Source organism: Bubalus kerabau, chromosome X, assembly GCF_029407905.1.
Source record: "Bubalus kerabau isolate K-KA32 ecotype Philippines breed swamp buffalo chromosome X, PCC_UOA_SB_1v2, whole genome shotgun sequence".
Taxonomy (NCBI): domain Eukaryota; kingdom Metazoa; phylum Chordata; class Mammalia; order Artiodactyla; family Bovidae; genus Bubalus; species Bubalus kerabau.
Genome location: NC_073647.1, coordinates 42,515,752 through 42,541,419, shown reverse-complemented (window position 1 = coordinate 42,541,419; position 25,668 = coordinate 42,515,752). Strand labels below are relative to the sequence as shown.

The 25,668-nt window shown below is 44.2% G+C and overlaps 1 protein-coding gene and 1 long non-coding RNA gene across 3 annotated transcripts in view; both read left to right on the top strand.

The window, feature by feature from the left end:
• LOC129640436 (uncharacterized) overlaps nucleotides 1-3,048 on the top strand; it is a 34,334-nt gene extending 31,286 nt beyond the window's left edge. Inside the window, exon 4 of one of the 2 annotated variants that reach the window (XR_008708801.1) lies at nucleotides 2,922-3,048. This is a non-coding gene — a long non-coding RNA (uncharacterized LOC129640436). Of the gene's footprint in view, nucleotides 1-996; nucleotides 2,899-2,921 lie in introns of those variants that run through there. The other variant, XR_008708804.1, reaches the window with a different exon arrangement.
• LOC129639959 (collagen alpha-1(I) chain-like) overlaps nucleotides 1-24,426 on the top strand; it is a 113,012-nt gene extending 88,586 nt beyond the window's left edge. The window contains exons 3-5 of the mRNA XM_055565254.1: nucleotides 6,674-6,761; nucleotides 7,207-7,302; nucleotides 24,253-24,426. Coding sequence (XP_055421229.1) covers nucleotides 6,674-6,761; nucleotides 7,207-7,288 — 170 coding nt within the window. The 3' untranslated portion in view covers nucleotides 7,289-7,302; nucleotides 24,253-24,426. The remainder of the gene's footprint in view (nucleotides 1-6,673; nucleotides 6,762-7,206; nucleotides 7,303-24,252) is intronic.
• The last annotated feature ends 1,242 nt before the right edge of the window (nucleotides 24,427-25,668 follow it).

Here is a 25,668-nt window from a genome sequence, read left to right as displayed (position 1 = left end):
TGCAAATTTGGACAGCAGTATGTCAAGGCTGTATATTGTCACCTTGCATATGTAACTTATATGCAGAGTACATCATGTGAAATACCAGGCTGGAAGAAGCACAAGCTGAAATCAAGAATGCCAGGAGAAATATCAATAACCTCCAATATGTAGACGATACCACCCTTACGGCAGAAAGAGAAGAGGAACTAAAGAGCCTCTTGATAAAAGTGAAAGAGAAGAGTGAAAAAGCTGGTTTAAAACTCAACATTCAAATAACTAAGGTCATGGCATCCGGTCCCATCACTTCACGGCAAATTGATGGGGAAACAGTGAAAACAGTGACAGACTTTATTTTCCGGGGCTCTAAAATCACTGCAGATGGCAGCTGCAGACATGAAATTAAAAGATGCTTGCTCCTTGGAAGAAAAGCTATGACCAAACTAGACAGCATATTAAAAAACAGAGGCATTACTTGCCATATAGTCAAAGCTATGGTTTTTCCAGTTGTCATGTATGGATGTGAGAGTTAGACCCTAAAGAAAGCTGAGCCCTGAAGATTGATGCTTTTGAACTGTGGTGTTGGAGAGGACTCCTGAGAGTCCCTTGAAGTGCAAGGATATCAAACCAGTCAATCCTAAAGGATATCAGTCCTGAATATTCATTGGAAAAGACTGATGGTGAAGCTGAAGCTCCAGTACTTTGGCCACGTGATGTGAAGTACTGACACACTAGAAAAGACCCTGATGCTGGAAATGATTGAAGGCAGGAGGGGAAGGGGATGACGGAGGATGAGATGGTTGGATGGCATCACTGACTCCATGGACACGAGTTTGATCAAGCTCTGGGAGTTGGTGATGGACAGGAAGCCTGGCATGCCGTGGTTCATGAGGTCGCAAAGAGTCGGACATGACTGAGTGACTGAACTGAACTGAGTTGATTTACAATGCTGTGTTAGTTTCAGGTGTACAGCACAGTGATTCAGTTATACATATACATGTATCTATTCTTTTTCAGATTCTTTTCCCATTTAGATTATTTAGCTTGCCTAGGACATAAGGCTTGCTCATCAAATTTCCCATCATAGTACCCCCACTTCCCCAGGAGTCTGGAAACCAAGGACAAGTTTCGTGTGACATGTAAAGGTCTCACAGTTTCCCCATTATTTCACAATGGACCTCCCTTTTGTATTTCAATCTGTGACATACTGACTCGAGTGCGGGAAAACTGTCATCCACAAAGCCGATCCCATAAGAAAACCCGCTGCCGTCTGTCCCCCACGTTTGGAGAATTGATTTAACATCCTGGCATATCTCTGCTCTTCATGGATGAAGTAGCCAGGGAACTAGATGTCCTCACCTCTTCCCACAAAAAGGAGATGGTCAGTAGTCCTCTGTCCCAAGGCCTCAAAGGGGTCTGGGCGCCAAGGCACTGTCTCCACTGCCACCACAGTGGTGCTAATATCCTAGTTAATGTCATCATTCCCTCCTTTATGGCCTGTCCAAGGTCTCCCTGCTGTCAACCTGCACTTCGGCTGGCCTGGGTGGCTTGCCTGGTGGGGTAACACTGGCCTTTGACCCCGAGGTTTGACCTCCCAGTGGGCTCACTGTGTCAGGCATGTGGTTGTGGACAGTGCTGTTTTGGGCCTTCATGGAGTGTGGAGCTGCTTGGAGGGGCCAGTTGGGTCCTTCAAGCACAGATGGCAGAAGCAAAGATATGGGGAGACCTGCTGCTTTTCCAAGTCATGTTTCACAGCTTCATTTCCAAGGAGCAACAAAAACAGAACCGCATTTGAAAACCATCACCCCTGGCTTCTCTGCTGATGCGTCAGCCTCTTCAGCCAGCCTCGAGCCCATGATATGTGTCTCCATGATGTTTTCTGGCTCTCAGAGCATCCAGCTTACTGGGCTTAAACCTCTGCAGGATCTTTCTAGCTGGACTTTTGAAAGTCAGGGAAATGATTACATCTGAGGCTAAAAAGTCCACCCGACATTATATCAGCTTGGAAAATGGAGAATACAGAATTACAAAATCTCAAAACCAGACATCTCTATCATCATCTAAACTTGTTTTAAAGATTAAAAAATAATTCCAAAGACTCGAAATAACCTAATTTACCATGATCATAAAAAGATGTGCTGACATGTCTGGGCTCAAAATAGGACCGGATGGCAAGTAATTTGTGATCACATTGGAATATTCCCTTATTTATACCTATTTTATTGAATGCCTTAGTGTTATTAGCATTTTTATGAAAATAATTCTAGATTCTGTTAAAGGAACATTTAAACTATCTCAACATCTCTTATTTCTATCATTAGGTGATGTAGAACCAGTGTGAATTAGGTGCTTAAAAATTTAGTATGGATGTGGTCAGGTGTTTTAGAAAGGGGCTTGGATGCACTGAGATTGTTTAAGATTCAATGACTAAATAGCCTCCTCTCCCAAATACACACACACACACACACACACACACACACACACACACACTTTTCTCTGGAGGTAGAGGTGGGAAAGAGGAAAAGAGATAAATATTTGCTTACAAGTGTGTAGTCATAAACTATTTTTAAAGACACCATACTCTAGAGGTTTCTAATTTAGGTAGTCAAGAAAATTAGAATCATTCACACTAGAAATCCTAAAGTTAAAATCACAATTATTTGACACCTCATTAGTAAGGCACATTTTTTTTTAGTATTTTAGTATTTTATTTAGTATTCGGTATTTTTATAGACTATCCAATATCATCTGATAATTTCACATGCTGAATGTATTCCCTGTGCTGTGCATCACACCCTTGTATCTGATTTTATACCCAGCAGTTTCTTCCTCTTCATCCCCTTCCCCTATTTTACCCCCACCCCTTTCCCTGCTGGGCCACTAGTTTGTTCTCTGTATCTGTGTGTCTGAAAGCACTTTTAATTGCTTCTTTTTTCCCCAAGAATTGCACTATTCTTGCTGGAGGCACTGATGAATGGCTGATGTGGAGCCTTCTGAAAGGCATGCAGTACTTAAAGAATAAAACAAAAATTTTTGGTGGAGAAGAGATTGTTTATGCTTTTCTTTTTTTGCTCACTTAAGGACAACATCTACTTTAGAGAGATCCATATTCCTGAACTGCAAACTTTGTAGAAGCTGAAGGAAATGGTCCTTGTCAAGCTGAAATGTTAACCCTCTCTCTGCTTTGCTATCCCAACCCACCCTCTCTTCCTCCTTAGAAAACATGAGCTGGGTCTGGGCTCCTGAGAGATCAGTGCAGGGTGCGAATATCGGCTGAGGCTGCACCTGAGTCAGATTTTGAATGCTTGGTTGATGGTAAGAGGATGCGAAATGATATAAACTAGAACACTTTCTAACACCATACACAAAAATAAACTCAAAATGGATTAAAGGTCTAAATGTAAGACCAGAAACTATAAAGCTCCTAGAGGAAAACATAGGCAAAACACTATCTGACATAAATCATAGCAGGATTCTCTATGACCCACCTCCCAGAGTAATGGAAATAAAATCAAAAATAAACAAATGGGACCTAATTAAACTTAAAGGCTTTTGCACAATGGAGGACATCCTTTTAAAAGCCATCCGTGGCTTCAGAGGACAGAAGGAAAAATACTGAAAGTGTAAACACAAAAAGAAGTTCTAGAATCACTGACCTGACAGCACTGTTTTGTCTCTTGGTAGTGAAGTTGCTTATTCTGAATAATGTGTATCTACTAGTCTAGCAACTTAAAGTATTTTGAGGCTGTAAGGATATTTAGAATGTACTTAGTTGACATGGAGTTTCTAAACATTTAAGCTGAGTCATCTTGCAGACCATTTGTGGTGAGGGCCTCTTTGGCCTTGCTGAAGGGTGTTGAGGAAGAGAGGACACATTTTTGCTAAAAATTCAGCTCTGAGGGCACTTATTTTTAGTAACATAGTCTGAGATTATTACCTTCAATTATTGTGGAAGTCAAAGTGTGCATAAATCTCTTTGTGATCGTATAATACATTGTAAACTAGTACACGTGCGTTGCAACACAAGTATTTTTTATAAATGTTATGTGGCCATCTTAAAAACTTCACATTTGCAAGAGATTTTCTCTTTTTGTATACTGATTAAACTCTTAAGTTGCCAAAGTCACATCTACATTTTCTTCTACTCAGAGAGTTTTCCTGAACTGTCTATCTGTTTTTACCTTTAGAAAATGAAATTTGTTAATGAGACCAGTCCTGTTGTCTACAGTTCAAATGGCTGTACTAATGTTGATAATGCTCTTTACTTGATAACTTGTTATCGTGCAATTTCTAATTGTGAGCTCTCTAAGCCTGGCAAGGTCTCTTTTGGGGAAAATTCCTGGTGTCATTCTTTGAGGGAAATTTCCATATAATTTTGGATGGTTGAAACCAAGTAGAAATAGTGGGAAAGAGTGCATTTTTAGCTAGAGTGAAGAATTTTTTTCCCTAGAACACCTTGATCTGTGTTGTAAAAACTTGTAGTGTCCACAGTAAATCCCTGAGGCAGAGGACTGGGGTCCAGGTGCCTGCATGGCCTCTGAGAGGTGTGGGTACTGGCATCTGATAGCTTTTTACAAAGGCACGGGGTGTGCTCCGTGACTCCAGGTCGTGGACCATGACAACATCACACTGGGTAAGAGCATTGCTGTTTGCCTGCTGAGGCTTTTCTAGCTTGAGAGTGCCTTGCTGACAAGTTCAAAGGCATATTTTGCCCATAAGCTCAGGTGACTCCTGAGTGGCAACATCACACATAAAATAAAGCAAAAAATTAAGCAGTTAGGCCACTGTCATCAATCAAACTGGATAATTTCAGACAAAAATAAACAAAGGTGGATTTTTAGAAGTGGCTTGATTTTTTTTTAATTTTTTTTAATATAAGTTTATTTATTTTAATTGGAGGCTAATTACAATATTGTATTGGTTTTGCCATACATTGACAGGAATCCATAAAGTGGCTTGATTTTTTTAAAATGAAAGTTTGGGTATTAGTCATCTGTTGCTGCATACAGATTACCCAAACATTTAGCAGCTTAAAGCAACAAACCCTGCTGCAGAGTTTCTAGGAGTGGGGAATCCAGGAAGGGGTTCAGCTGGCGCCTCCAGCTCAGGCTCTCATGGGCTGCAGTCAAAGTCAGTCAGGGTGCAGTCAAGGTTGGTCAGGGTGCAGCCTGTGAGGCCCTCTTCCAGGCTCACCTATCTCCTCCTTTGCTGGTGCAGGCTGGCTGCTGGCTGGAGACCTTGGCTCCTTCCTTTGGGCCCTTTCCTTGGGACAACTTGCAGCCCAGCGGCTGACTCCCCTCAGGGACCAGGGGTACCCAAGATAGAAGCCCCTAAGAGGGATCCTGGTACTTTCACTGTCTCTGGTCACTTGGAGCCCCAGGTCCAGCCCATTCATGGGAGCAGGGGATCACATATGTACGGATGTGAGAGTTGGACCATAAAGAAAGCTGAGTTCCAGAGAATTGACACTTTTGAACTGTTGTGTTAGGGAAAACTCTTGAGAGTCCCTTGGACTGCAAGGAGATCCAACCAGTCAATCCTAAAGGAAATCAGTCCTAAATATTCGTTGGAAGGACTGATGCTGAAGTTGAAGCTCTGATACTTTGGCCACCTGATGCGAAGAACTGGCTCACAGGAAAAGACCCTGATGCTAGGAAAGATTGGGAGAAGGCCATGGCACCCCACTCCAGTACTCTTGCCTGGAAAATCCCATGGACAGAGAAGCCTGGTGGGCTGCAGTCCATGGGGTCGCTAAGAGTCGGACATGACTGAGCGACTTCACTTTCACTTTTCACTTTCATGCGTTGGAGAAGGAAATGGCAAACCAGCTCAGTGTTCTTGCCTGGAGAGTCCCAGGGACAGGGGAACCTGGTGGGCTGCCATCTATGGGGACGCATAGAGTCGGACACGACTGGGGTGACTTAGCAGCAGCAGCAGCAGCAGCAGGAAAGATTGAAGGTAGGAGGAGAAGGGGACAACAGAGGATAAGATGGTTGGATGGCATCACCAACTCGATGGACATGAGTTTGATCAAGCTCTGGGAGTTGGTGATGGACAGGGAAGCCTGGCATGCTACAGTCCATGGGGTCGCAAAGAGTTGGACACAACTGAGCGACTCAACTGACTACCCCCCTGGGTCGTCCCTGCCTCTCCTTAAGCATTTGGGACTTTGTGATAAATAATGGGAACTAAAGACTCTGCCCTGAGAACCCAGGATTGGGCTCATTTCTCCCTCTTCAGTGTTAGTGTTTGGGAATGTCCTCAGTGTACACATTTTCAGTGTGAATGATTTGATACCTTACAGAACGAGGTTATATCAAACCAAAACAGTGACAAGCATCCTGTGGAAGGAATGTTCTGGCCCCCTGAGCCCCCAGTGGTTTCCTGGGGATAAGTGAGGAAACCTGCATCCTCAGGTTTGGATGAGGTGAGGATGTGGAGTGGAGGCTGCCAGATTTCCTGGTGGAGATGCAGAAGCGCCATCCTCAGCTGGCTGTGCTTCCTACTTCTGTTGCTTTGTCATGTGTAGAGAGAATAAAAACAGAATCCGTGCAAGGAGGGTGGTAAGAGTAAGAGGTAATGCACGCGGGGCGGTGCTGGTGTGAGCTGACACTGACGTGAACTCACATCATGTGTCCTGGGCACATGTCTCCAGAGTAATCTGTCTGAAATGTCTTCTTTTCCTCATGGTCAGGGACTAGTTATGTCAGCTCCACATTCTCTCTGATGAACGTTCGTCCCCACGCTTCTCCATCCTGTGAATCTCTTCAACGGACCAGCAAGTGAGTGGGGCCTTGAGCCTGGGAGCCTGTCTTGTCAGACAAGGTGCCTGAGATAACGGGTTGAGCCCGGCCGCAGAGCTTTTGACAAAGCCTTTTTTCCTCTCATCTTTCCCTTCAGTCTCACCTGTCCTTCCACCCACAGCCTCCCCTGAACACCTCACGTGCTCACAGTCCATTGCCCCGCGTCTTTGCAGCACTTTTCATCTGTGATGGATTTCGCGCCTCCTTCCAGGGGTGCTGGTGCTGCCTCCTGGTTAGGTGATGGGAGCAGGGACCGTGCACTGTCATTCCCCAACTCGCACCATGCTGCACGTGATGATGGGCATAGATGGATGCGGCTGTGTTTTCTTCCTAACAGAAGACGCGCTGGGGCCACATGGCCACCAGACTCCTTGATGCCAGAGGCCACCATCACCATCACTAATGCCCTCTTCTCTCCCCACAGCCTGCGCCTTCCGGTACAACGGACTCTCCTTTGTCTACCTCATCTAACTCCTGTTCATCCCCCTGTTCTTGGAACCAACTAAAGCCACCATGCAAGGTAAGAGCCCCTTGTTCTCTGCTCCAGGGCGGGGTACATCTGGGGGTCCCCAGGGTGTCGTTATCAGATGGGAGAGATGCCATTCCAGTGGGGAGCTGGGGCACATGGTGATGACGTGTTTCTGTCACTCGCAGTTGTTTTCCCGTACATGTTCCCCAGCAGGCCTGCATTTGTAGGTTTGCAGAGGGTCTGGAAGGTTCTGGAACTCAACGTGTAGTCATGAAAATGAAGCAGATCTGCAAGTTCTCTGTGCTGGGAGTAGGCAGTGGGACGTGCAGCTAGGACAAGAGCTGGAGGCTTGGGGAGGAAGCTGGCAGTCGTGGCTGCTTCGCGTGTCAGCTGGGATCTGACACATGTGCCTCAGTCAGGTACAGAAAAACATGGATTCTAGTTCTAGGCTTTCAAGTGGGTGATTGCAAACCTGTAGCTCCTTCCCCATTGCTCTCCAGGAACCTGAAGGTGTACAGAGAAATAGTGACTGTTTCCTGAGGCTCCAATGAGGAAGCTGGTCTGGTTTGAAGTTCTTACACAAAGAGAAATTAAACTGCACTGAGTTAATCGAATTAATTGGTTTTTGAAATGATGCCATTACAAGAAATCAGGACTGTGCCCCACATCTTAGATGAGAATGATGGCAGTGTGTTTACAGCAAAAGACAGGAAGTCAGGCTTGACGTGGGAATGGCTATGGCTCCGTGGTACCAGCTCACAGTGCTGACTTCTCAGGAAAAGCAGTAAAGTCGTGGTGTAAACAGAGCAGTAAATCATGACTCTGTCTTTCCCGTTCTCCCCTCAACTGTTAAATTGATTGTTCATCCTGATGGTTAGGACTGCAGATGCTCTGTTGGTTTTCCTGCCTTAGGAAGAATTTAAATAATAGCTCTTCTAATTCACTTAAATCTTAATACACACAGTGAAGAAGGGCTAGAGAAATGTGAGTCTATATAAATCCTTATCAGACCAAAAATATGTTGTTTACAGGACCCCACCCACCCCAGTCTCCTTCCTAGAGTCCAAAATAAACAAAGACATTTAAATATCATAGCTTCTGGCCTTGGAATCAGAATGATAACACACAGGCAACTCCTACCTCATGGCTGGGAGCTCATGTATTAAAGAAAGGTTTCACCTCTAGAATTAAGTGCTTTAGAAATGAGTACCTGTTTGTCCTCAATTAAATGATCTGCTTTTCTGTCAGGGTGTCCCCAGTTTTATCTGGAACCAGGTCACAGGGTTTCCTTGTCACACTTAGTGATGACACCTGGCTTTGCTTCTTCCCAAGTGACCCAGCCCCTTTTGTCGGGGTGGGTGTGTGTGACATGGCCCTCATCTCTGCCTGAGCACAGAGGGGGTGATTCGGTCAGGAAACACGTAGGTGAAGCATGAGATCAGATATGCAGAGCAGCTTCTGTGTGTGGAAAGAAATGTCTGAATACCCAGAGTGTTGCATGTCAGAACACAGACAGCATCGTGTGCACAGATGTCTGCCTACCCGCCACCCCCACCCCCCAGACACACACCCCACCCACCCGGGGCCAGGGGACTAGCAGCTCAGAGGGAGCCCGCAGGCATCTTTCCAGCTGGTACCTGGGGACAGGACTTGGGGTTGTGTGTCCTGTCCTCCTGTCCTTCCTGTGTTTCAGCGCTGAGGGGCATGGCCAAGACTCATGACCTTATCTATTTGCTGTGTCTGGAATCGCACGGGGACCGGAGGGAGGGAGGCCCCACGTGGTCTATTATGACTCACAGTCTGGTCATAGGACTCGCAGTCTGGCGGTTCTACGTCTGTGATTGGAGGCACCTAGGCCAGGTGTTTCTGGTGGGGCCACAGTCCAGGGTTCAAACCACATGGTCCAGGAAGATGCCTGTGTGGCATCCACACAGATGGTGGTGGACCTGGTGGACCTGGAGGGGTGGTGCCCTGCAGCTTTGCAGGGTCTCCGGGTCACATACATTTGGCCTTTCAAGCTCCTGTTCACACACATTTCTCACAAATGGGTAGGAAGGTCCAGTGTCATCTGGGAGAGAACTCTAGGGCATCTACTCTGCCTGCCATACAGGGCCTCTGCCACATGGACGCACACACAGGCGCATGCACACACCTGCATATACATATATATGTATATACACCCACATATGCGCACACACATCCCCCACATATATACACACACATGTGCATGCACACACACAAACATTTGCACACACATGCACATGCCCCCACATGCACACATACCCGCACATACAGAGACAGTTGGGTGTGCACAGTCAGGGCTCAGAGGATGGGAACCCTTAGTAAGTCAGTGTGTAAATTGCTTCTCCTTTCTCCTTGGATTTCTCAGCAGGAGTCAGATGTCAGTGTAGTTCAGGCTCAGGGTGGTCTCAGCAAAGCCTGTCTCCCTGGGCTGGGAATATCCACCCTCCAAACTCTTGGCTCCTCTGACAGTCTCCTTTTCCCCCGTCCACTCAGGTCACCCCAGAGGCTGAGCCAGAGCCCACTTTAGTGCAGTTATTTATGGAGTCCCTCCTTATGCACCACCTCGAAGATGGCAAGGGTTTTGCTCTTTTGTTCATGACTGTGTTTCCAGGACCAGGGACAGTGCCTGGTATCTAGCCATCTGTCTGTCAATATTTACAGAATGAATGAATCAGTGCATTTGTTTCCAGAGTCTAGAGTTCTTGGTATCTAGGAACCCAGCCCTAAGCCTCTGCTTCCCTGGACCTCCACGAGAGCCAACGTCGCAGGACAGTTGATCACTCACACCTGTCTCTCCTCTGGGGACAGAAGCTCAGGGCGGGGTAATAGGTCCTGGGAGTTTGCTACTTTAGATTTACTGGGTATTAACCCACTCCAGTGCTCTTGCCTGGAGAATCCCAGGGACAGAGGAGCCTGGTGGGCTGCCGTCTATGGGGTCGCACAGAGTCGGACACTACTGAAGCGACTTAGCAGCAGCAGCAGCAGCAGGGGATTATGAGTAATTGAAGAGATCAGAATGTTGTATGCTTTCCTTACAACTTTAGGGATTTTATTGAAGCCTAAGATACTGAAGGAAGGTCAGGAAATCTTCACTTGCTGTTTGCTTATCAGTGGGCTTTGCATTTAAATTGAGACTTCACTCCATTAAATAGGAATTAATATGTAGTTAACTTCAGGTGGCCCAAATATTCCAAGTTGATGAGATATTGAGTTCTGTAACTAGACATGTATGTATTAAGTTCCCTATGCCTATGCATAATGCATATCCCCATTTTGGTGGAACAATTGGTATTTCGTTTGGATGGATGGAACATAAGTGGTGAAATGTATGAATGTGAAAGTTCGTATACTGTGTATACTCAGCACACACTGACTAATGATAACATGACTATTATTTTGAAGGATAATATTATTCCTTTGAATGTCAGAGTGAGCTAGATTTAGAAATCTCAATCTCATAGCTAGTCCTAACCTCAAGATTTTTCCTAGTGCTCTGTAAATATCAGCTAAGAATTGTGTTATATACAGGCTTTCTTGTTAACAAGCCCAAGACACACGGGTACCATGTAGGTGGTCATGCTCTTAACCCCTGTGTTGTCTGACCGTGCCCAGGACAGAACACTGTTCTCAGTATTGCAAGCACAGAGGGAAGCCTAATCACTGAATAAATACTTGTTGGCTGATAGGTTACCAGGCCCTGGGCACAAGGGACTGAAGAGATGATATGGGTTTGTTGAGGGGAGATATTTTAATTTGCTTCAGTGCAGATTGATGACATATGTGGATATTATATAGAAAATACATCTTAGAATGATTATTTATTTCTTTCAACAAATGTTAATTGAAAGACTTCCCTTCACAAAACACTATGTTTGGGTTTGTGGAGGATAAGAATGAGAAGAAAGCATGGTTCTTCACTGGCATGGTCTCCCAAGCATGCTGGCTCTTGTGTGTTTTATTGAAGGGTAGTTTTGTCAAAGAAGCTGTCTTTGGAAGCCACGGACTTATTCCAGTGAGGTTGTCATTTCTTTATACGTATCTCAGATTAATCCTCTGCAGTCTCCTTTGGACTTTGCCTTAAGTAGGTTCAATGGTGGGCTTCCCAGGTGGCTCAGTAGTAAAGAATCTGCCTGCCAATGCAGGAGACATGGGTTCAGTCCCTGGGTGGGGAAGATCCCCTGGAGGAGGGCATGGCAACCCACTCCAGTATGCTTGCCTGAGAAATCCCACAGACTGAGGAGCCTGGCGGGCTATAGCCCACAGGGACACAAAGAGTTGCACACAACCGAAGTGACTTACCATGCACACATGCAGGCTCCATGGTGGCAGGTCACTGTCCTTTTAACGTGGGTCTGATGTGATAGTATTTGGAGTCAACTTTGATGGGGAAAAAACTGGTGATGAATTAGTTACGTCAATTTTAGAAAAGAAACAACAGATAAAACCCAGAGTATAAAACAGTGTCTGAAGGTCATGCCTCATGATCAACGAGGAGGTGTAAGATTTATTGGAATGAGAGCACCGTGGATGATATACATGAGTGACAAAAAATGGAACATCTTTCTGAGATGGGTTCATGTGGATGTGTGGATGTATGAGACTAAAACATCAGGCAAAGTGAGATGGGGAACCAGGAAGCAGCATCCTGAAGGAGGTACTGATTAGCTCAATCTCCCTGAAATCTTGACCACAGCCATCTGGCCGCGCCCACTTGGCCCAGACCAGAGAGTCAGGTGGAGTGTCTTCAGAGGCCTAGGGACAGGGTGCTAAGAGGGGTCAGTTTCCTATGTGTCAGGAGCTGCGGTGAGTGCTCCCTATACACAACCTTGTTTAATTAGTGGATGGAAAAATGATTGATTGAAATGGCAAAAAATGATTGATTGAAATGGCATGAACCTCCCTCCATTCTGGAATGAAAAAACCCACTGGGTTATCAATCCACTTAACCAACTAGGAACCTGCATGGTGAGGGGATGGTGTGACTGCACTCTGCTCCTGCCATGGAGATTGGTGAAACTCAGTCACTTTTAGGACAGTCTAGACTCCTGACCAGTTCCTGTTCCACCTCACCAGCCTTTCCACCAGTCAGGGAGCACTTCCCCCATAAGGCTGGGATTCACCATCAGGTTCCACACACCTGATCATACTTTCTTAGATTTTGGTTCTGTAGATGTTCAGAGTCCCGAATCCTTTTCAGTTGGTTTCAGTTGATGTAAAACAGAGAGTTTTACATCCTTGTATGCAAGGACAGCTCTCACTTTATCAGTAAAGTGTCCGGGGTCTGGGGTGAGAGCCACAATCTGGTGTGGGATGTGGACTTTGCTGTAAATCACTTCTGTCTCCTTGCTCAGTCCTGCCAGCATCTTGTCTTAGTTCTCATGCCCTCCTGTGGGCTGGGGTGGGTAAGAGGGCCTTCTCCATTCTTTTCTTTTTTGGCGGGGAGAGTCATTTATTTATTGGGGGATGTTTGAGAAGGAGTTCTCTAAATGTCAAGACTACAGTGCTTTTGGGGCAATACTAGCCATTGACCTGCAGCGAAGATATCTTAGAAGCATCATCATCTAATCAGTTCACAGGTAAAATGTTGTGTCTCTCTGTCTCTCTCTCACACACACACACACACACACACACAAGCTGAAGGACCAGAGATATGGGTCGTCTATGGTGGGTAATTATTTCTAACAGCAAAAATGTTGTTTGGTTCAGGGACCCTCACTCACTGGAAGCCTTCTCTGAGACTGAAGGACTCATAGGTGGGTACAGAGCCCTGGGGGGTGGAGGGGGACGGAAGGGTATTGGGTACCTGGGTGGGTCTTCCTAGGTCTCCCTGTTCAGTCACAGAAGCCAGGTCCTTCTGAAGCAGGTGAAGCTCACATGAGGATCCAGACCTGGCTGAGGTGGTCAGGTTGCCGAAGGAAACCAAAAGGACCAAACTTACAGGATATGGCTTCCAAATATTTTTCAACATGTGGTTTTTGTGGAGATTTTCTCCTTTTGTTAAAGGGGTGGGTTTCTAAAGTATCTTCTTTTTTCTACATAATTTTTCTGAGTTATTTTGAGCAAGGTAGCAATTTCCCCGCTGTGTTTGCCTATGTTTACAATGACTCAAAAGTCATTAAGAAGGTCTTTTTCTCATAATTTAGATCTCTTTCAACATTTGGGAGGAGGATAGAGTTAGAAGAGGGAGGTCAAGGAGAGGCTTCATTATACTTTGAGGACAAAGGTGAGCAATTTAGCAGGTCAGGTCATTTTTGTAAACTGTTGACAAAGTTATTCAAAGATAATAGGGAAAAATATTTTATTCTCTTCAGCTCTGAACAGGGTCCAAGTTTAAGAGGAAATTGTAATCATCATAGGATAGTGTGTGTGTGTGTGTGTGTGTGTGTGTGTGTGTGTGTGCACGCGTGTGCGCGCGCACGTGTAATCACCGGAAGGCCTCACCCTCATGTTCTGACCCAGGAAACACTTTACCAGAATCACTGAAGGCTCCTGAGAAAAGAAAAATGATGCTGCATTTGCTGACGTGAAGCAGTAGAGCAGTCTGTAACTTGTAAAGCTGTGTTTAGATGTCAGAGAGGAAATAGTAGCAGATATTTTAAACTGCTGGCATCTGGTTTTTGTTAAAAACACTGTTACTCTTTATACCATTAAGCTTATGATTACTGTGGTTTATTATGTCATCATAAAGCAAAAGGCAAGGAAATATTTCATTGAGCAAATTATTTGGGGGTAAGTGCTTTATTATCAATATCAGCTCAACAAAACAGAATGCTACCAAAATGATGAGATGCTTTCTTCTTGAATTTTTGAGTAAATTAATGGTAAGACTTTTAGGTTATTTTATCTGTTCTTTTTTGGGAGTGGTTATTTTGAATTTGGCAAACAGCATTCAGTGACATAGAACTTTCAGACAACACATATAATTCTCATCTCAGGAAACACGGGGTCATATTATTATATGAGTCATTTTCAGAAGTCCTGAACTTTGCACTTTATTTGGCTGTGATCAACCAAATCTGCAGTGTGAGCTTACCTGTGATTTAGGTGCTGTTCATCATGACAAGGTCGGGGGTCGGGGGTGCTGAATTGGATGTCAGTTTGCTGATTCAAGCTGGAAATGACTCTTCTTTTGTTTATTCACTTGATGGACATACACTGGTGCCCTGTACCAGCACTGTCCTGGGCATTTGAACACTTAGAAATAGCACAGGACGTACATTAACAACACGGGTCCTGGGCAGCAGGTTCCTTCAGTTCCCAGGGTCCTGGTTTATCCCCCCATGCTGAGTCCACATGCTAGTCCTAGACAGAACACTAAGTCATCTGCCATGGAGTCAAGTTCATGGATACCGCATCCCGTGCTTGTGCTGAATAAATGGTTAAAGGGCTCAGAGGAGGAGGTCATCCCTTTTACTTGAAAAATGTATCTTCCCTTTGAAAGGATTCAGCTGATTCGATTTGCTTCTGTGTATATCTGGAGTACATTTACTTCAGTTTTGAAGCTGATTTACTTCACAGTCTGGATGAGACTAATTTTTGATGGATTGTCTTGTTAGAGTCTAAGCTTTGCTTTGCATATAACTATTTCTCTTAAACAGACCCATGTATGTTTGCATGCTGCCGCTGCTTCAGTCGTGTCCGACTCTGTGCAGCCCCATAGACAGCAGCTCACCAGGCTCCTCTGTCCCTGGGATTCACCAGGCAAGAACACTGGAGTGGGTTGCCATTTCCTTCTCCAATGCATGAAAGTGAAAAGTGAAAGTGAAGTCACTCAGTCGTGTCCGACTCTTATAGATTCATACAAAAGAACCCTTTCAGATGAAGACTTACATTTAACTTTCAAGCAGTGCTAATTACTAATTGAAAGAACCACTAGGTAACACATGCAAGGCTTGTGTCTGCCAGGCGGCTCTTCCAAGCTTTCTATACCTCATTGAGTCCTCTCAACACCCCATGAGATAGGAATCCATACTATTTATGTTTTACAGAAAAGGAAGCTGAGAAACACACAGAGGTTCATGAATAATTCCTGAAATTAACGTTTTAAAAAATTGGTCCAATAAGTGAAAGCTTCTAATATAAATAATTCAGTTACTGACCAAGGCATTTCCCACATTCTACTGGTTTCATTATAAAATTAATACAGAGTGAAAATAAGTGGAGAGATTTTTGCATATAATCTAGCCGCCTTGTGACAATGTAAGTGGATGGTTATTGCACTGCAAACATCATTTAGCATATTCTCTCAGCATTAAGCAGAGAAGAGGATCCCAAGGCTTTTTTTTTTCTGAATGCTTAAAAGTTATTCATTTATTCTGAGTTAACTAAAAGACCATTCCCATTTCTTTATCTCTTTCTATAGATTATGTTGTTTATAGACATCTAAGGGCGGGTCACTAAGAGCCTCTGACAAAGGGTCCTGGACAAAAGAGTGTGTCAAACCTGAATTCTGACCCCTGTTTTGCTGACCAAGAGAAAAAATACTCCAGTACAGGATCATGTGCTTCCAGGGGAAGGGGTCCCATGGGCAGGCAGCAGCAGTGGCCCTGCAGGGAAAAGGAGAGAGCACAGAAAATACATGTTTTACAGCAACACACAGGCTCCTGAAGATGAGTCCTGTTTGTTTACTCAACACAATCCCATCAAATCCACTGCTGACCCCCCAGCATCCTTGAGATGGGCCCTGAGTGACCCCCAGGCAGTGGTTAACCTGTAAGTTCCTGCTTCACCTCCCCAGAGAGACCCAGCCACCCCGAGGCCACAGAGATCCATCACTGCTTCATCTCAATGGAGATGCAGAGGCGAGTGGAGGAAGGGCTAATGGCCAGGCTGGGTCTGGAGAGCACAGCGATGGGCACTGTAGCCGCAGGACCAGGTCTTCCAGCCCCAGGTGCCGTACCGCTCTGCTTTTCCTCTGATTCTCAATTTCTTCCTTGAGGACTGTGCAGTAGGTGAGGATTAATCATCTCTTTGCCGCCAGGCTCATTCCATGGCCAGCTTATTGGAAAGGTGTGATCGTGTATGCCAGCTGTGCTGGCTGCTTGTTCATGAAGGTGAGAGCGGAGCAAACACTTGTCCATCAGACGAGCTGACAACGTGATGGGGGCTGGAGGGCTGCGTCTGTCTGTAGATAGCTGGGATGGCTCTGTCATTCAGCCAGATGGTGCTCATCAAATATTCAGCAGCCAGGGCATTTACAAAGGCCTGTCGTGGGCCCCGCACAAGCAAAAGGGAGCCAGAGGCCAGGCTTCTGGACGTGGGGCTGGGCTTGGATTTTTGTTTGGAAATGAGGCACTGGCTTGTTGCATTGAAGGAAACGGGTGGGGGTAGTTACCTGGGGAATTAAACATATTTGTGGTCCAGAATTTTGCTATTGTTTGGACCCTGTGTGTAATGCTCCGACTAGAGTCTCAATTAACAAGTCAGGCTGTATTAATTCTGGGGACACCTGTCGCAGGAAGATAGACCTACACTGAGTGGGGGGCCAGATGAAGTGTCGATTCACTCATTAATTCACTCAGTAGTCTGACAAATATTGGTGAGGCATTTACTCTTTATAAATGACATGTTGAGAACTGGCAATACCACAGAGAACAAAGGTAAACATAGCTCCAAAATCCAGAAATTTATCTCCAGTTGGTAATACAAAAGGATGTTTAATTTTTTAGAATAGGTTGATCCACACCATTGGCAGGATCTGTGTCTGTGAATTCACCTACCTGCTAAAATTCATTTGTGACCCCCAAGTGACACTCTCAGTGCTTTCATGGTCATTGTTGGACCCTTGAGGAGGGGCAGGAAATTGGAGTTACCAGCTGTGCATGTGTGGCTGAGGAATGTCAAGACCAGGCTCTCCTTCAGGGTTCAGTTCAGACGGTGAACAGGGCAATAGTTAGTGCCACACATACCACATTTTGTTCTTTGTGTTGGTGATATTGCTGCCTAAAATGTCCTGAAGTGCACTGCACTTCCTGAGCACAGGAAGGTTGGACATAGGATTCTGCAGTCCCACTCCTGGACATATATTTGGAGAAAACTCTTATTCGGAAAGATACATGCACCCCAATGTTCATAGCAGCACTGTTGACAGTAGCCAGGACGTGGAAGCAACCATAATGTCCATTGACAGATGAATGGATAAAGAAGATGTGGTATGTATACATAGTGTAATATTACTCAGCCATAAAAAACAATGAAATAATGCCATTTTCAGCACCATGGATGGACCTAGAGATTACCATACTAAATGAAGTAAGTCAGACAAAGATAAATATCATCTGATATCACTTACGTGTAGAATTGAAAGAAATGATACAAATGAACTTATTTATAAAACAAAAAAAGACTCACAGACATTGGGAAAAAAAACTATGGTTACCATGGGATAGGGATCAAGGAGGGATAAATTACGAGTTTGGGATTAGTAGATAAAAGCTGCTATATATAAAACAGATGAACAACAAAGACCTACTGTATAGCACAGGGAAATTTATTTAATATCTTGGGATAACCTATAATAGAAAATAATAGAATATAATAGAATATACTAGAAATAATATAAAAATATGATATATCAATATTTATATTGATACATATGGCAGAATGTGAGGAGGAACTATAGAGCCTCTTGATGAAAGTGAGAGAGGAGAGTGAAAAAGTTGACTTAAAGCTCAGCATTCAGAAAGCTAAGATCATGGCATCAGTCCCATCACTTCATGGCAAATAGATGGGGAAACAGTGGAAACAGTGACAGACTTTATTTTTGGGGGCTCCAAAATCACTGCAGATGGTGACTGCAACCATGAAATTAAAAGACGCTTACTCCTTGGAAGGAAAGTTATGACCAACCTAGACAGCATATTAAAAACCAGAGACGTTACTTTGCCAACAAAGGTCCATCTAATGAAGGTGATGGTTTTTCCAGTCATCATGTATGGATGTGAGAGTTGGACTATAAAGAAAGCTGAGCACTGAAGTATTGATGCTTTTAAACTGTGATATCGGAGAAGACTTTTGAAAGTCCCTTGGACTGCAAGGAGATCCAACCAGTTCATCCTAAAGGAAATCAGTCCTGAGTGTTCATTGGAAGGACTGATGTTGAAGCTGAAACTCTAATACTTTGGCCCCCTGATGCAAAGAACTGACTCATTTGAAAAGACCCTGATGCTGGGAAAGATTGAAGGTGGGAAGAGAAGGTGACGACAGAGGATGAGATGGTTGCATGGCATCACCAACTCAATGGACATGAGTTTGGGTAAACCCTGGGAGTTGGTGATGGACAGGGAGGCCTGGCGTGCCGCAGCCCATGGGGTTGCAAAGTGTCAGACATGACTGAGTGACTGAACTGAACTGATATCTGAATTCAATTTCTTTTAATGAAACAAAAAGGAGGCTGGGATGTGCCTTGTGGGGAAAATGCATTTATCAGAGAGAGTACATTCAAGCAGAAGTCACAGTGCTGTTGGCCGTGAGTTCAGTGTTGATAAATGTGCAATAGGTATTGAGTAATGTGTCTCTAAACAGGTTACGTATTGATTGGTTGATGAAAATGTTGTAACCAGTGGCTTCTGGGATCCTACTGTGTTTCCCCAAGGACCATTGTTCAGTATTATCTACTCAGTGTTCAGGGCATCATCACTGAGCATCACTGCCACAAGCAACAAGAGGTGTGTGTGTGTGTGTGTGTGTGTGCATGCACACTCAGTCACATAATCGTGTACAACTCTTTGCGACCCCATAGGCTGTAGCCCACCAGTCTCCTCTGTCCATGGGATTTCCCAGGCAAGAATACTGGAGTGTATTGCCATTTCCTACACAGGGAATCTTTCAACCCAGGGATTGAACCCATGTCTCTTGCATTTCCTCCATTGGCAGGTGGATTCTTTACCACTAGTGCCACCTGGGAAGCCCTGATGAGAGTTAAATGTATATGTTTTGCACTGGAATGTGAGGCTCAGGGTTGACCTGAATGATCACAGATTAGGACTCTCAGGGGCTGTGGTTGGTTACAGGATGCCCGGCAATGCCTTCCTCCTTAAGGACTGAGTCTCTCCTGGAGAGATCATAGATATGTGAACAGGGGTCACCATCTGCCAGGAGCTCAGAATATGGCCCCGCCACCAGGACAGTGGGACCTGGTTGGAATGAGGAGGAGACACTCTTTCTGTTCAGCTTCAGGTTATAACTTTTTTAAAATTAATTTTTATTGGCATATAGTTGCTTTACAGTGTTGTGTTAGTTTCTATTGTACAGCAAAGTGAGTCAGCTGTATGTATGCATATTTCCCTTCTTTTTTGGATTCCCTTCCCATTTCGGGGACCTCAGAGCATTGAGTATAGTTCCCCTTGCTACAAGCAAGTTATAATTTTTGATGCAGCTGAATTTTGCACAGTGTCAATATAGATGTTGAGTGCAGAGATGTTACTGTGTCAAGAATTACATGAAGATGTAACAAGTAGATGAATTCCTTATAGGCTGTTTCACTCAGTTCTCTAGATTTTAGAACAGTTATATATTTTAAGTGGTATTCAAGCAATTAAGTAATGTGTACTCTGTTTCTCACATTAAGAAGATCCATAAAATTCACAGAGCAGGAAAATGAACAAATTTAGTCCAAACACAAAGACACAAAAAAACACAGATGCGGACAGATAATGTGGTAAAATAAACAATGACGAACATCAGAATTTCTCCAGTTCCAACTATTTAGTTTAAAAATCCACCGACCTTTAGCAACAACAAGAGTGAGTGTCTGGATCTCAGGAGGGGTTCTGTGTGCTGTTCATTCTGAAATGGCATCTTTGTTCCTCTGTGGGTCGAGGGCATGCAGCCCAGTCACCCCTCCTCTAATCTGTGTGGGCCTCTCAGTTCTTGCAGTTGGTTGGCTTGTTCTTTCTCCTCCTCCTTGGAGCCTCGGGATTGAATCTGGGAGGCATATGAGTTGTATCTAATCTCCAAGTGCCCACATGTGCCTGCACCTCACCATTCAGGGTCCCCCTGGCCAGTCACCCCAGAGGATTGGGGGCAGTGATCATAGAAATTTAACTGAAGATAAACCATTCAGTGATTCAGTTTTCCCACCTGCCATGGACCATCCAAATACCAACATCAGACGACTCCTCCCCCTCTTCGCACATCTCCAGAAGACACCCCAGGGCTGTGTGATATGGTCCAGTCCATCCAGAGAAGGTTCTGTTTCCACCAGAGGGAGCCACTTTGTCCAAAACAGCGGCAACTGGGGCATTTCAGGGCCTTTTAGGCAGTTCCCACTAAGCCCACTTACTTGGCCACATTGATATCTTTTTTCCTATAAAAAATAATTTTAAGTAACCCTTTATTGTGAGTACTATTTGAATTTAAGTTATGAAAAACAAGCATTTTGGGGAAAGGAGACTGATGCAATCCAGTCCAAATATGCTAGAAAGGAAAGTAGCACTAAGTGCAAGAACTTAATGATGAAACCAAAACACACTTTTCACCCCCACAGTGAGGTTCATTTGAGGGGTAGAGCTCTGAGGGTAGGAGAAAACATTTCAGAAAGGGCAGTACCCTATCCTAAGTATAAAGTTAGGAAGTAACCTATAGGTTACATAGGTAACAGTAGATGATACACTTTCTATATGAATGATGCAGTCCTGAGCATCTCAGCGTTCCAAGTCAAGTCCTCTCAAGCTCTCACTCAGGAATGGCAGCAAAACTTCCAGGAAAGTAATTAACTTAATGACACCACAGACACGAAACACAATTATCTCATCAACAGTGGTGATGATGGTTACCCTCTCACTGTTATCATCACTCAGGATACCCAACATCTCTGAAGTCTTCACTGGAGATTTTCTAAGTTAGGACACAAAGAAATGTAAATAAGTCAACATCTCTAAATTCAAGGAGTTTCCCATGTAATCCTGAGATTATACTTGGAAATTAAGAGTCAGTGCTTACGTGTAACATCATGTCAATAATATGATGAATATTATGATGGATAAGTGTGAGATCATGTCAATAATATGATGAATATGATGAATAACAGCACAAGTAGCTTAAGTTTGTTAGTTGCTCAGTCGTGTCCTGCTCTTTGGAACCCCAAGGACTATAGCCCGCCAGATTCTGTCCATGGAATTCTACAGGCCAGAATACTGTAGTGGTAGCCATTCCCTTTTCCAGGGGATCTTCCTGACCCAGTGATTGAACCCAGGTATCCTGCATTGTAGGCAGATTCCTTACTATCTGAGCCACCATGATATAAACGATATGTACATGTATATTATATATTCTGTAACTAAAGAGGATGGGAGGGCAGTTCCTGAAAGCTGTGATTTTACTTGAGTATCATTGATTGGTAGTCTATTTTTCAGACAGTGTTTGGCCAACAACTCTGTGTGTTTTTGTGATGTCTTCTGAAATGTGCAAGCAAGGCCATGCCATCTGGGTGGGATGAACATGTGACTCTCCAGGCAGCAGTTTATCTGAGGCTGTTGGACTTGTGAGGCTCTCTGTTAAAGAGTCCAAGTCTGTGTGTCTTGAGGGGGGATTTGGGGGGTTAATGCAATTGTATTTCCCCCCAATTGTTTGTAATAAAACTTCAGGAAGAGATATCCTTGAGGGATCTTAACATATCAAGTACTTGAGCTGCTTTTTGCTAATTTTTGATCCTGAGGGTGGTGATGGAGTGGAGAAGAAAGTGTATGTGTGTGTGCATGTGTGGGAGTGTGTTCGTGTGCATTTTCAATAGATCCAACGTCAGAAGGGAGTTATTTATGTCCAGGAGAGGAGAAGAAAGGACAGAATGAGTTAGGAGAACTCAGAACATTCACCTGAATGTTTGCGAGGAGAGAAATACTGTAACATAAAGCCAGATTGTGGGACATCACAGAAACTTCCCCAAAGCAGCCTGGGTTTTCAAGAAGTCTGTTAAAATGATGTCTCTGCCCTATCCTGGAACTTGGCACTGCTTTTTCCCCCTTCTGCCTATAGAAAGCTTCATTTGTGGGAAGAAGTCCAGTCAGTGCCCGGCTGTTACGTTCCACAGAGCGTGTGTTCCCGCCACCTAATCCGTGTCCAGCAGCCCGGCCCCTGTGCCTGTGTGCAGACTGTGCCTGGTGCTTTATGACTCTCAGTGTCCAAGGGTATTTCCTTCCCATCTCCCTTCTTTCTTCTCTTAACTTCCCTCCTCCATCCTTTTCATCTTCACTGCGGAATCCTGCAGACAGTGAGAGTCTTGTGAGGACTAATTTTGTTAATTAGTTGTGCTATAGGCAGCGCCCCCCCGGGTCTGGTGTTTTGTGTAAGGACTCACTTATCCACCCACTTCTGGTCAAGGCTGCAGTGGTGATGGTCATGATCCTTACTGTCTTCTCGATTATCTTCAAGAAATGGGAAAAAAAAAAAGAAATGGAAAAAAAATGAAAAATTAATCATTGCCTTTTATACTTTCTTTTTTAATTTACTTTTTATTTTATATTGGAGCATAGTTGATTGACAGTGTCAGTGTTAGTTTCAGGTGTACAGCAGATTGATTCAGTTATACATATACACTTATCCATTCTTTTGTCAGATTCTGTTCCCTGAATAGGTTATTACAGAATATTGAGCAGAGTCCCCTGTGCTATACAGGAGGTCCTTGTTCACTATCTATTTATATATAGTAGCTTGCATTTGTTAACCCCAGTCTCCCAATTTATCCCATCCCTGGCCTTTCCCTTTTGGTAACCATAAGTTTTTGAAGTTTATAATTTTTAAAAGCATCGTATGTGCTCTAATTAGTCTGTTTCAACTGTACCTAAGGGTTGCATGGAGCTCATTTCATTTTAATTCTTTTCTATTGCATTTTACAAATGAAGAAATTGAAGCTGCCTAATTCATTTAAAGCACCACCAATAAGAAGTGGCAGAGCTAACAGAGGCACCCACATTTTGGGTTCTGATTCCGGGCTCTTCCTTAGCTACCATGTTGCTAGGTAACCACAGAGTGATGCCCCGTACCCCATAGGTACAGTCCAGTCCTCATGTAGGAGGTTTTCGTTCAGGGAACCACATCCCAGAGCTCATGGGTACTGAAAATGGTGGAGGAAAAGGCGAAATGGGATTGGGCCTAAACTTTTGGAATGGATGGAGAGTCTGAAATCAGGGCCCTGGCTTGCACTTGCCAGGGGCATACTTACCTTTTAATTTCCTATCATTAAATAAGTTTGAGTTAAAAATCAGGGAAAGAAAATACACCTTAGACATAATACTGCCAGCTCAGCAGTTTGAAGGCTTGTGGTTCTTCTCTGCAAGTATTTTACATTATCCAAATATAACATGATGAATCCTATGTGAATAGGTGGTATGGTTTTTATGGCTATGCTGCTTTATAGTAAATCCGGAGAAGAAAGTTATACAGAAGCTAAGATGCCAAGGACCTCTTACCATATTTGAGCTGATAAAAACCAAGTGTGATGCTGTCTGTCGTATATGTATGTGTATATGTATCTGTCGTATGTGTGTGTGTACAATGTGTGATGTGTATGTGAGATCTGTGTATGTGTGGTGTGTGTGTGTGTGTGTGTGTGTGTGTGATGTATGATGTGTATGTGTGCTTTAAGTCTGTATGTCTTTCTGATTGTCTACGTCTATAACTTACAGGAGAGACTCCTCCATATACAGTAAATTCATTTGTAAATGTGAAAAATGGAATCCAGTTTTAGCATTTCACATTTAATTTTTGTTTAGACCTTTGTAGGATTGCTGAAAATACTATTTTCAGAAGAAATTATGTGTTCAGATCCTAATCTAGACACCCCCCAGCACAGTTCTTTGTACAACATCACTCAGCACCAAACAGTATTTGCAGACACAGGCAAGCTATATATTTGTAAGCTCAAGTTTGAAAAATCTGATAAGTTGTAATATATCTTGTGATTAGATACTTTCAGTGATAAAGAGAAGTTTCATAAATAATATTTTACTTTTTTAATGATTTTTGCATTTATTTGTACAGTGTAATTGTGAAAGGATACCCGACATGGAACTCAAACCCCACTGAACTCCCATTCATCCATCAACCAATTACCTAAGACTGATGTTTAAATTTGCTCCAGTTTTTTTAAAAAGATACCACCACTGCTTTCTGAGGAAAACCATACAAATAAATATGAACTTGCTGGTGACTGCAGATGACTTTTAGGTGTAGTTCTCATGCAAAGCCTATATTATCTTGAAAATTAAATTTATGCTTTCAAATTGTGGTGCTGGAGAAGACTCTGAAGAGTCCCTTGAACAGCAAGGAGATCAAACCAGTCAATCCTAAAGGAAATCAACTCTGAATATTCACTGAAAGGACTGAATATTCACTGAAGGACTGAAAAGGCCTTGATGCTGGGAAAGATTGAGGGCAGGAGGAGAAGGGGGTGACATGAGATGCTTGGATGGCATCACTGACTCAATGGACATGAACTTGAGCAAACTCTGCTGCTGCTAAGTCGCTTCAGTTGTGTCCGACTCTGTGCGACCCCATAGACAGCAGCCCACCAGGCTCCCCTGTCCCTGGGATTCTCAAGGCAAGAACACTGGAGTGGGTTGCCATTTCCTTCTCCATGAGCAAACTCTGGGAAATGGTAAAGGACAGGGAAGCCTGGTGTGGTGGAGCCCATGGGGTCGCAAAAAATTGGACATGACTGAGCGACTGCACAACAACAAAATTCCCTTCTCTTTTTCAGTTTGATTCCTTTTTTTTAGACCTCTTGAACCTCGTTACTGGAGCTCCCAGCAGGACCATGACTGCCTGGAAGCCCCCAGGGTCTGCATGGCTGGTGGGTTCCCTCTCACACTCAAATGGGAGCCTGGAACTCAGGGTCACGGTTGCTCCTTCTGTTTCCTCCTCCCAAATGCTGTTCCCTTCATCTCTCCAAGTCTCACCCACACTCCTGGGTCTGTTCAGATCCCCCTAACCCTGAGAATTCTGCACTGGCTTTAGTTGTTTGGAGTCTGTCTCCATCATCAATGTGAAGCAGGGCTCCCGCTGCTCTGCACACAGCTCAGCAGTGGATGGCACTGCGTTCTTTCCTGCATGTTGGTCGTATGTCACCGAATAGCCCTGGAGTACTGTCAGGCAGAGTCAAGTCTAGTGACCATAAATCCTGGGCAGATCTTGGAAAGGGCTCCCATCAGCTTGAGGGCTTCCAGAGACACTTCTGACAATTCTTTCCAGGGCAGAGGTCTTTCCTGTTTCTCTTTCTTGAGGCTGGTTTGGCTCCACACTCATTTAATTGATGCTTCTCCCCCTATCCTGTCTGGGAGCTGATGATCCAGAGCTGAATGTGTGGTCTGTGTTCCAAACCTCTTACAGTTAGTGGGGGAGATGGATACATCAACAGATAATACATAATACACAATATAGTAGCAGGGCTTGGGAGAG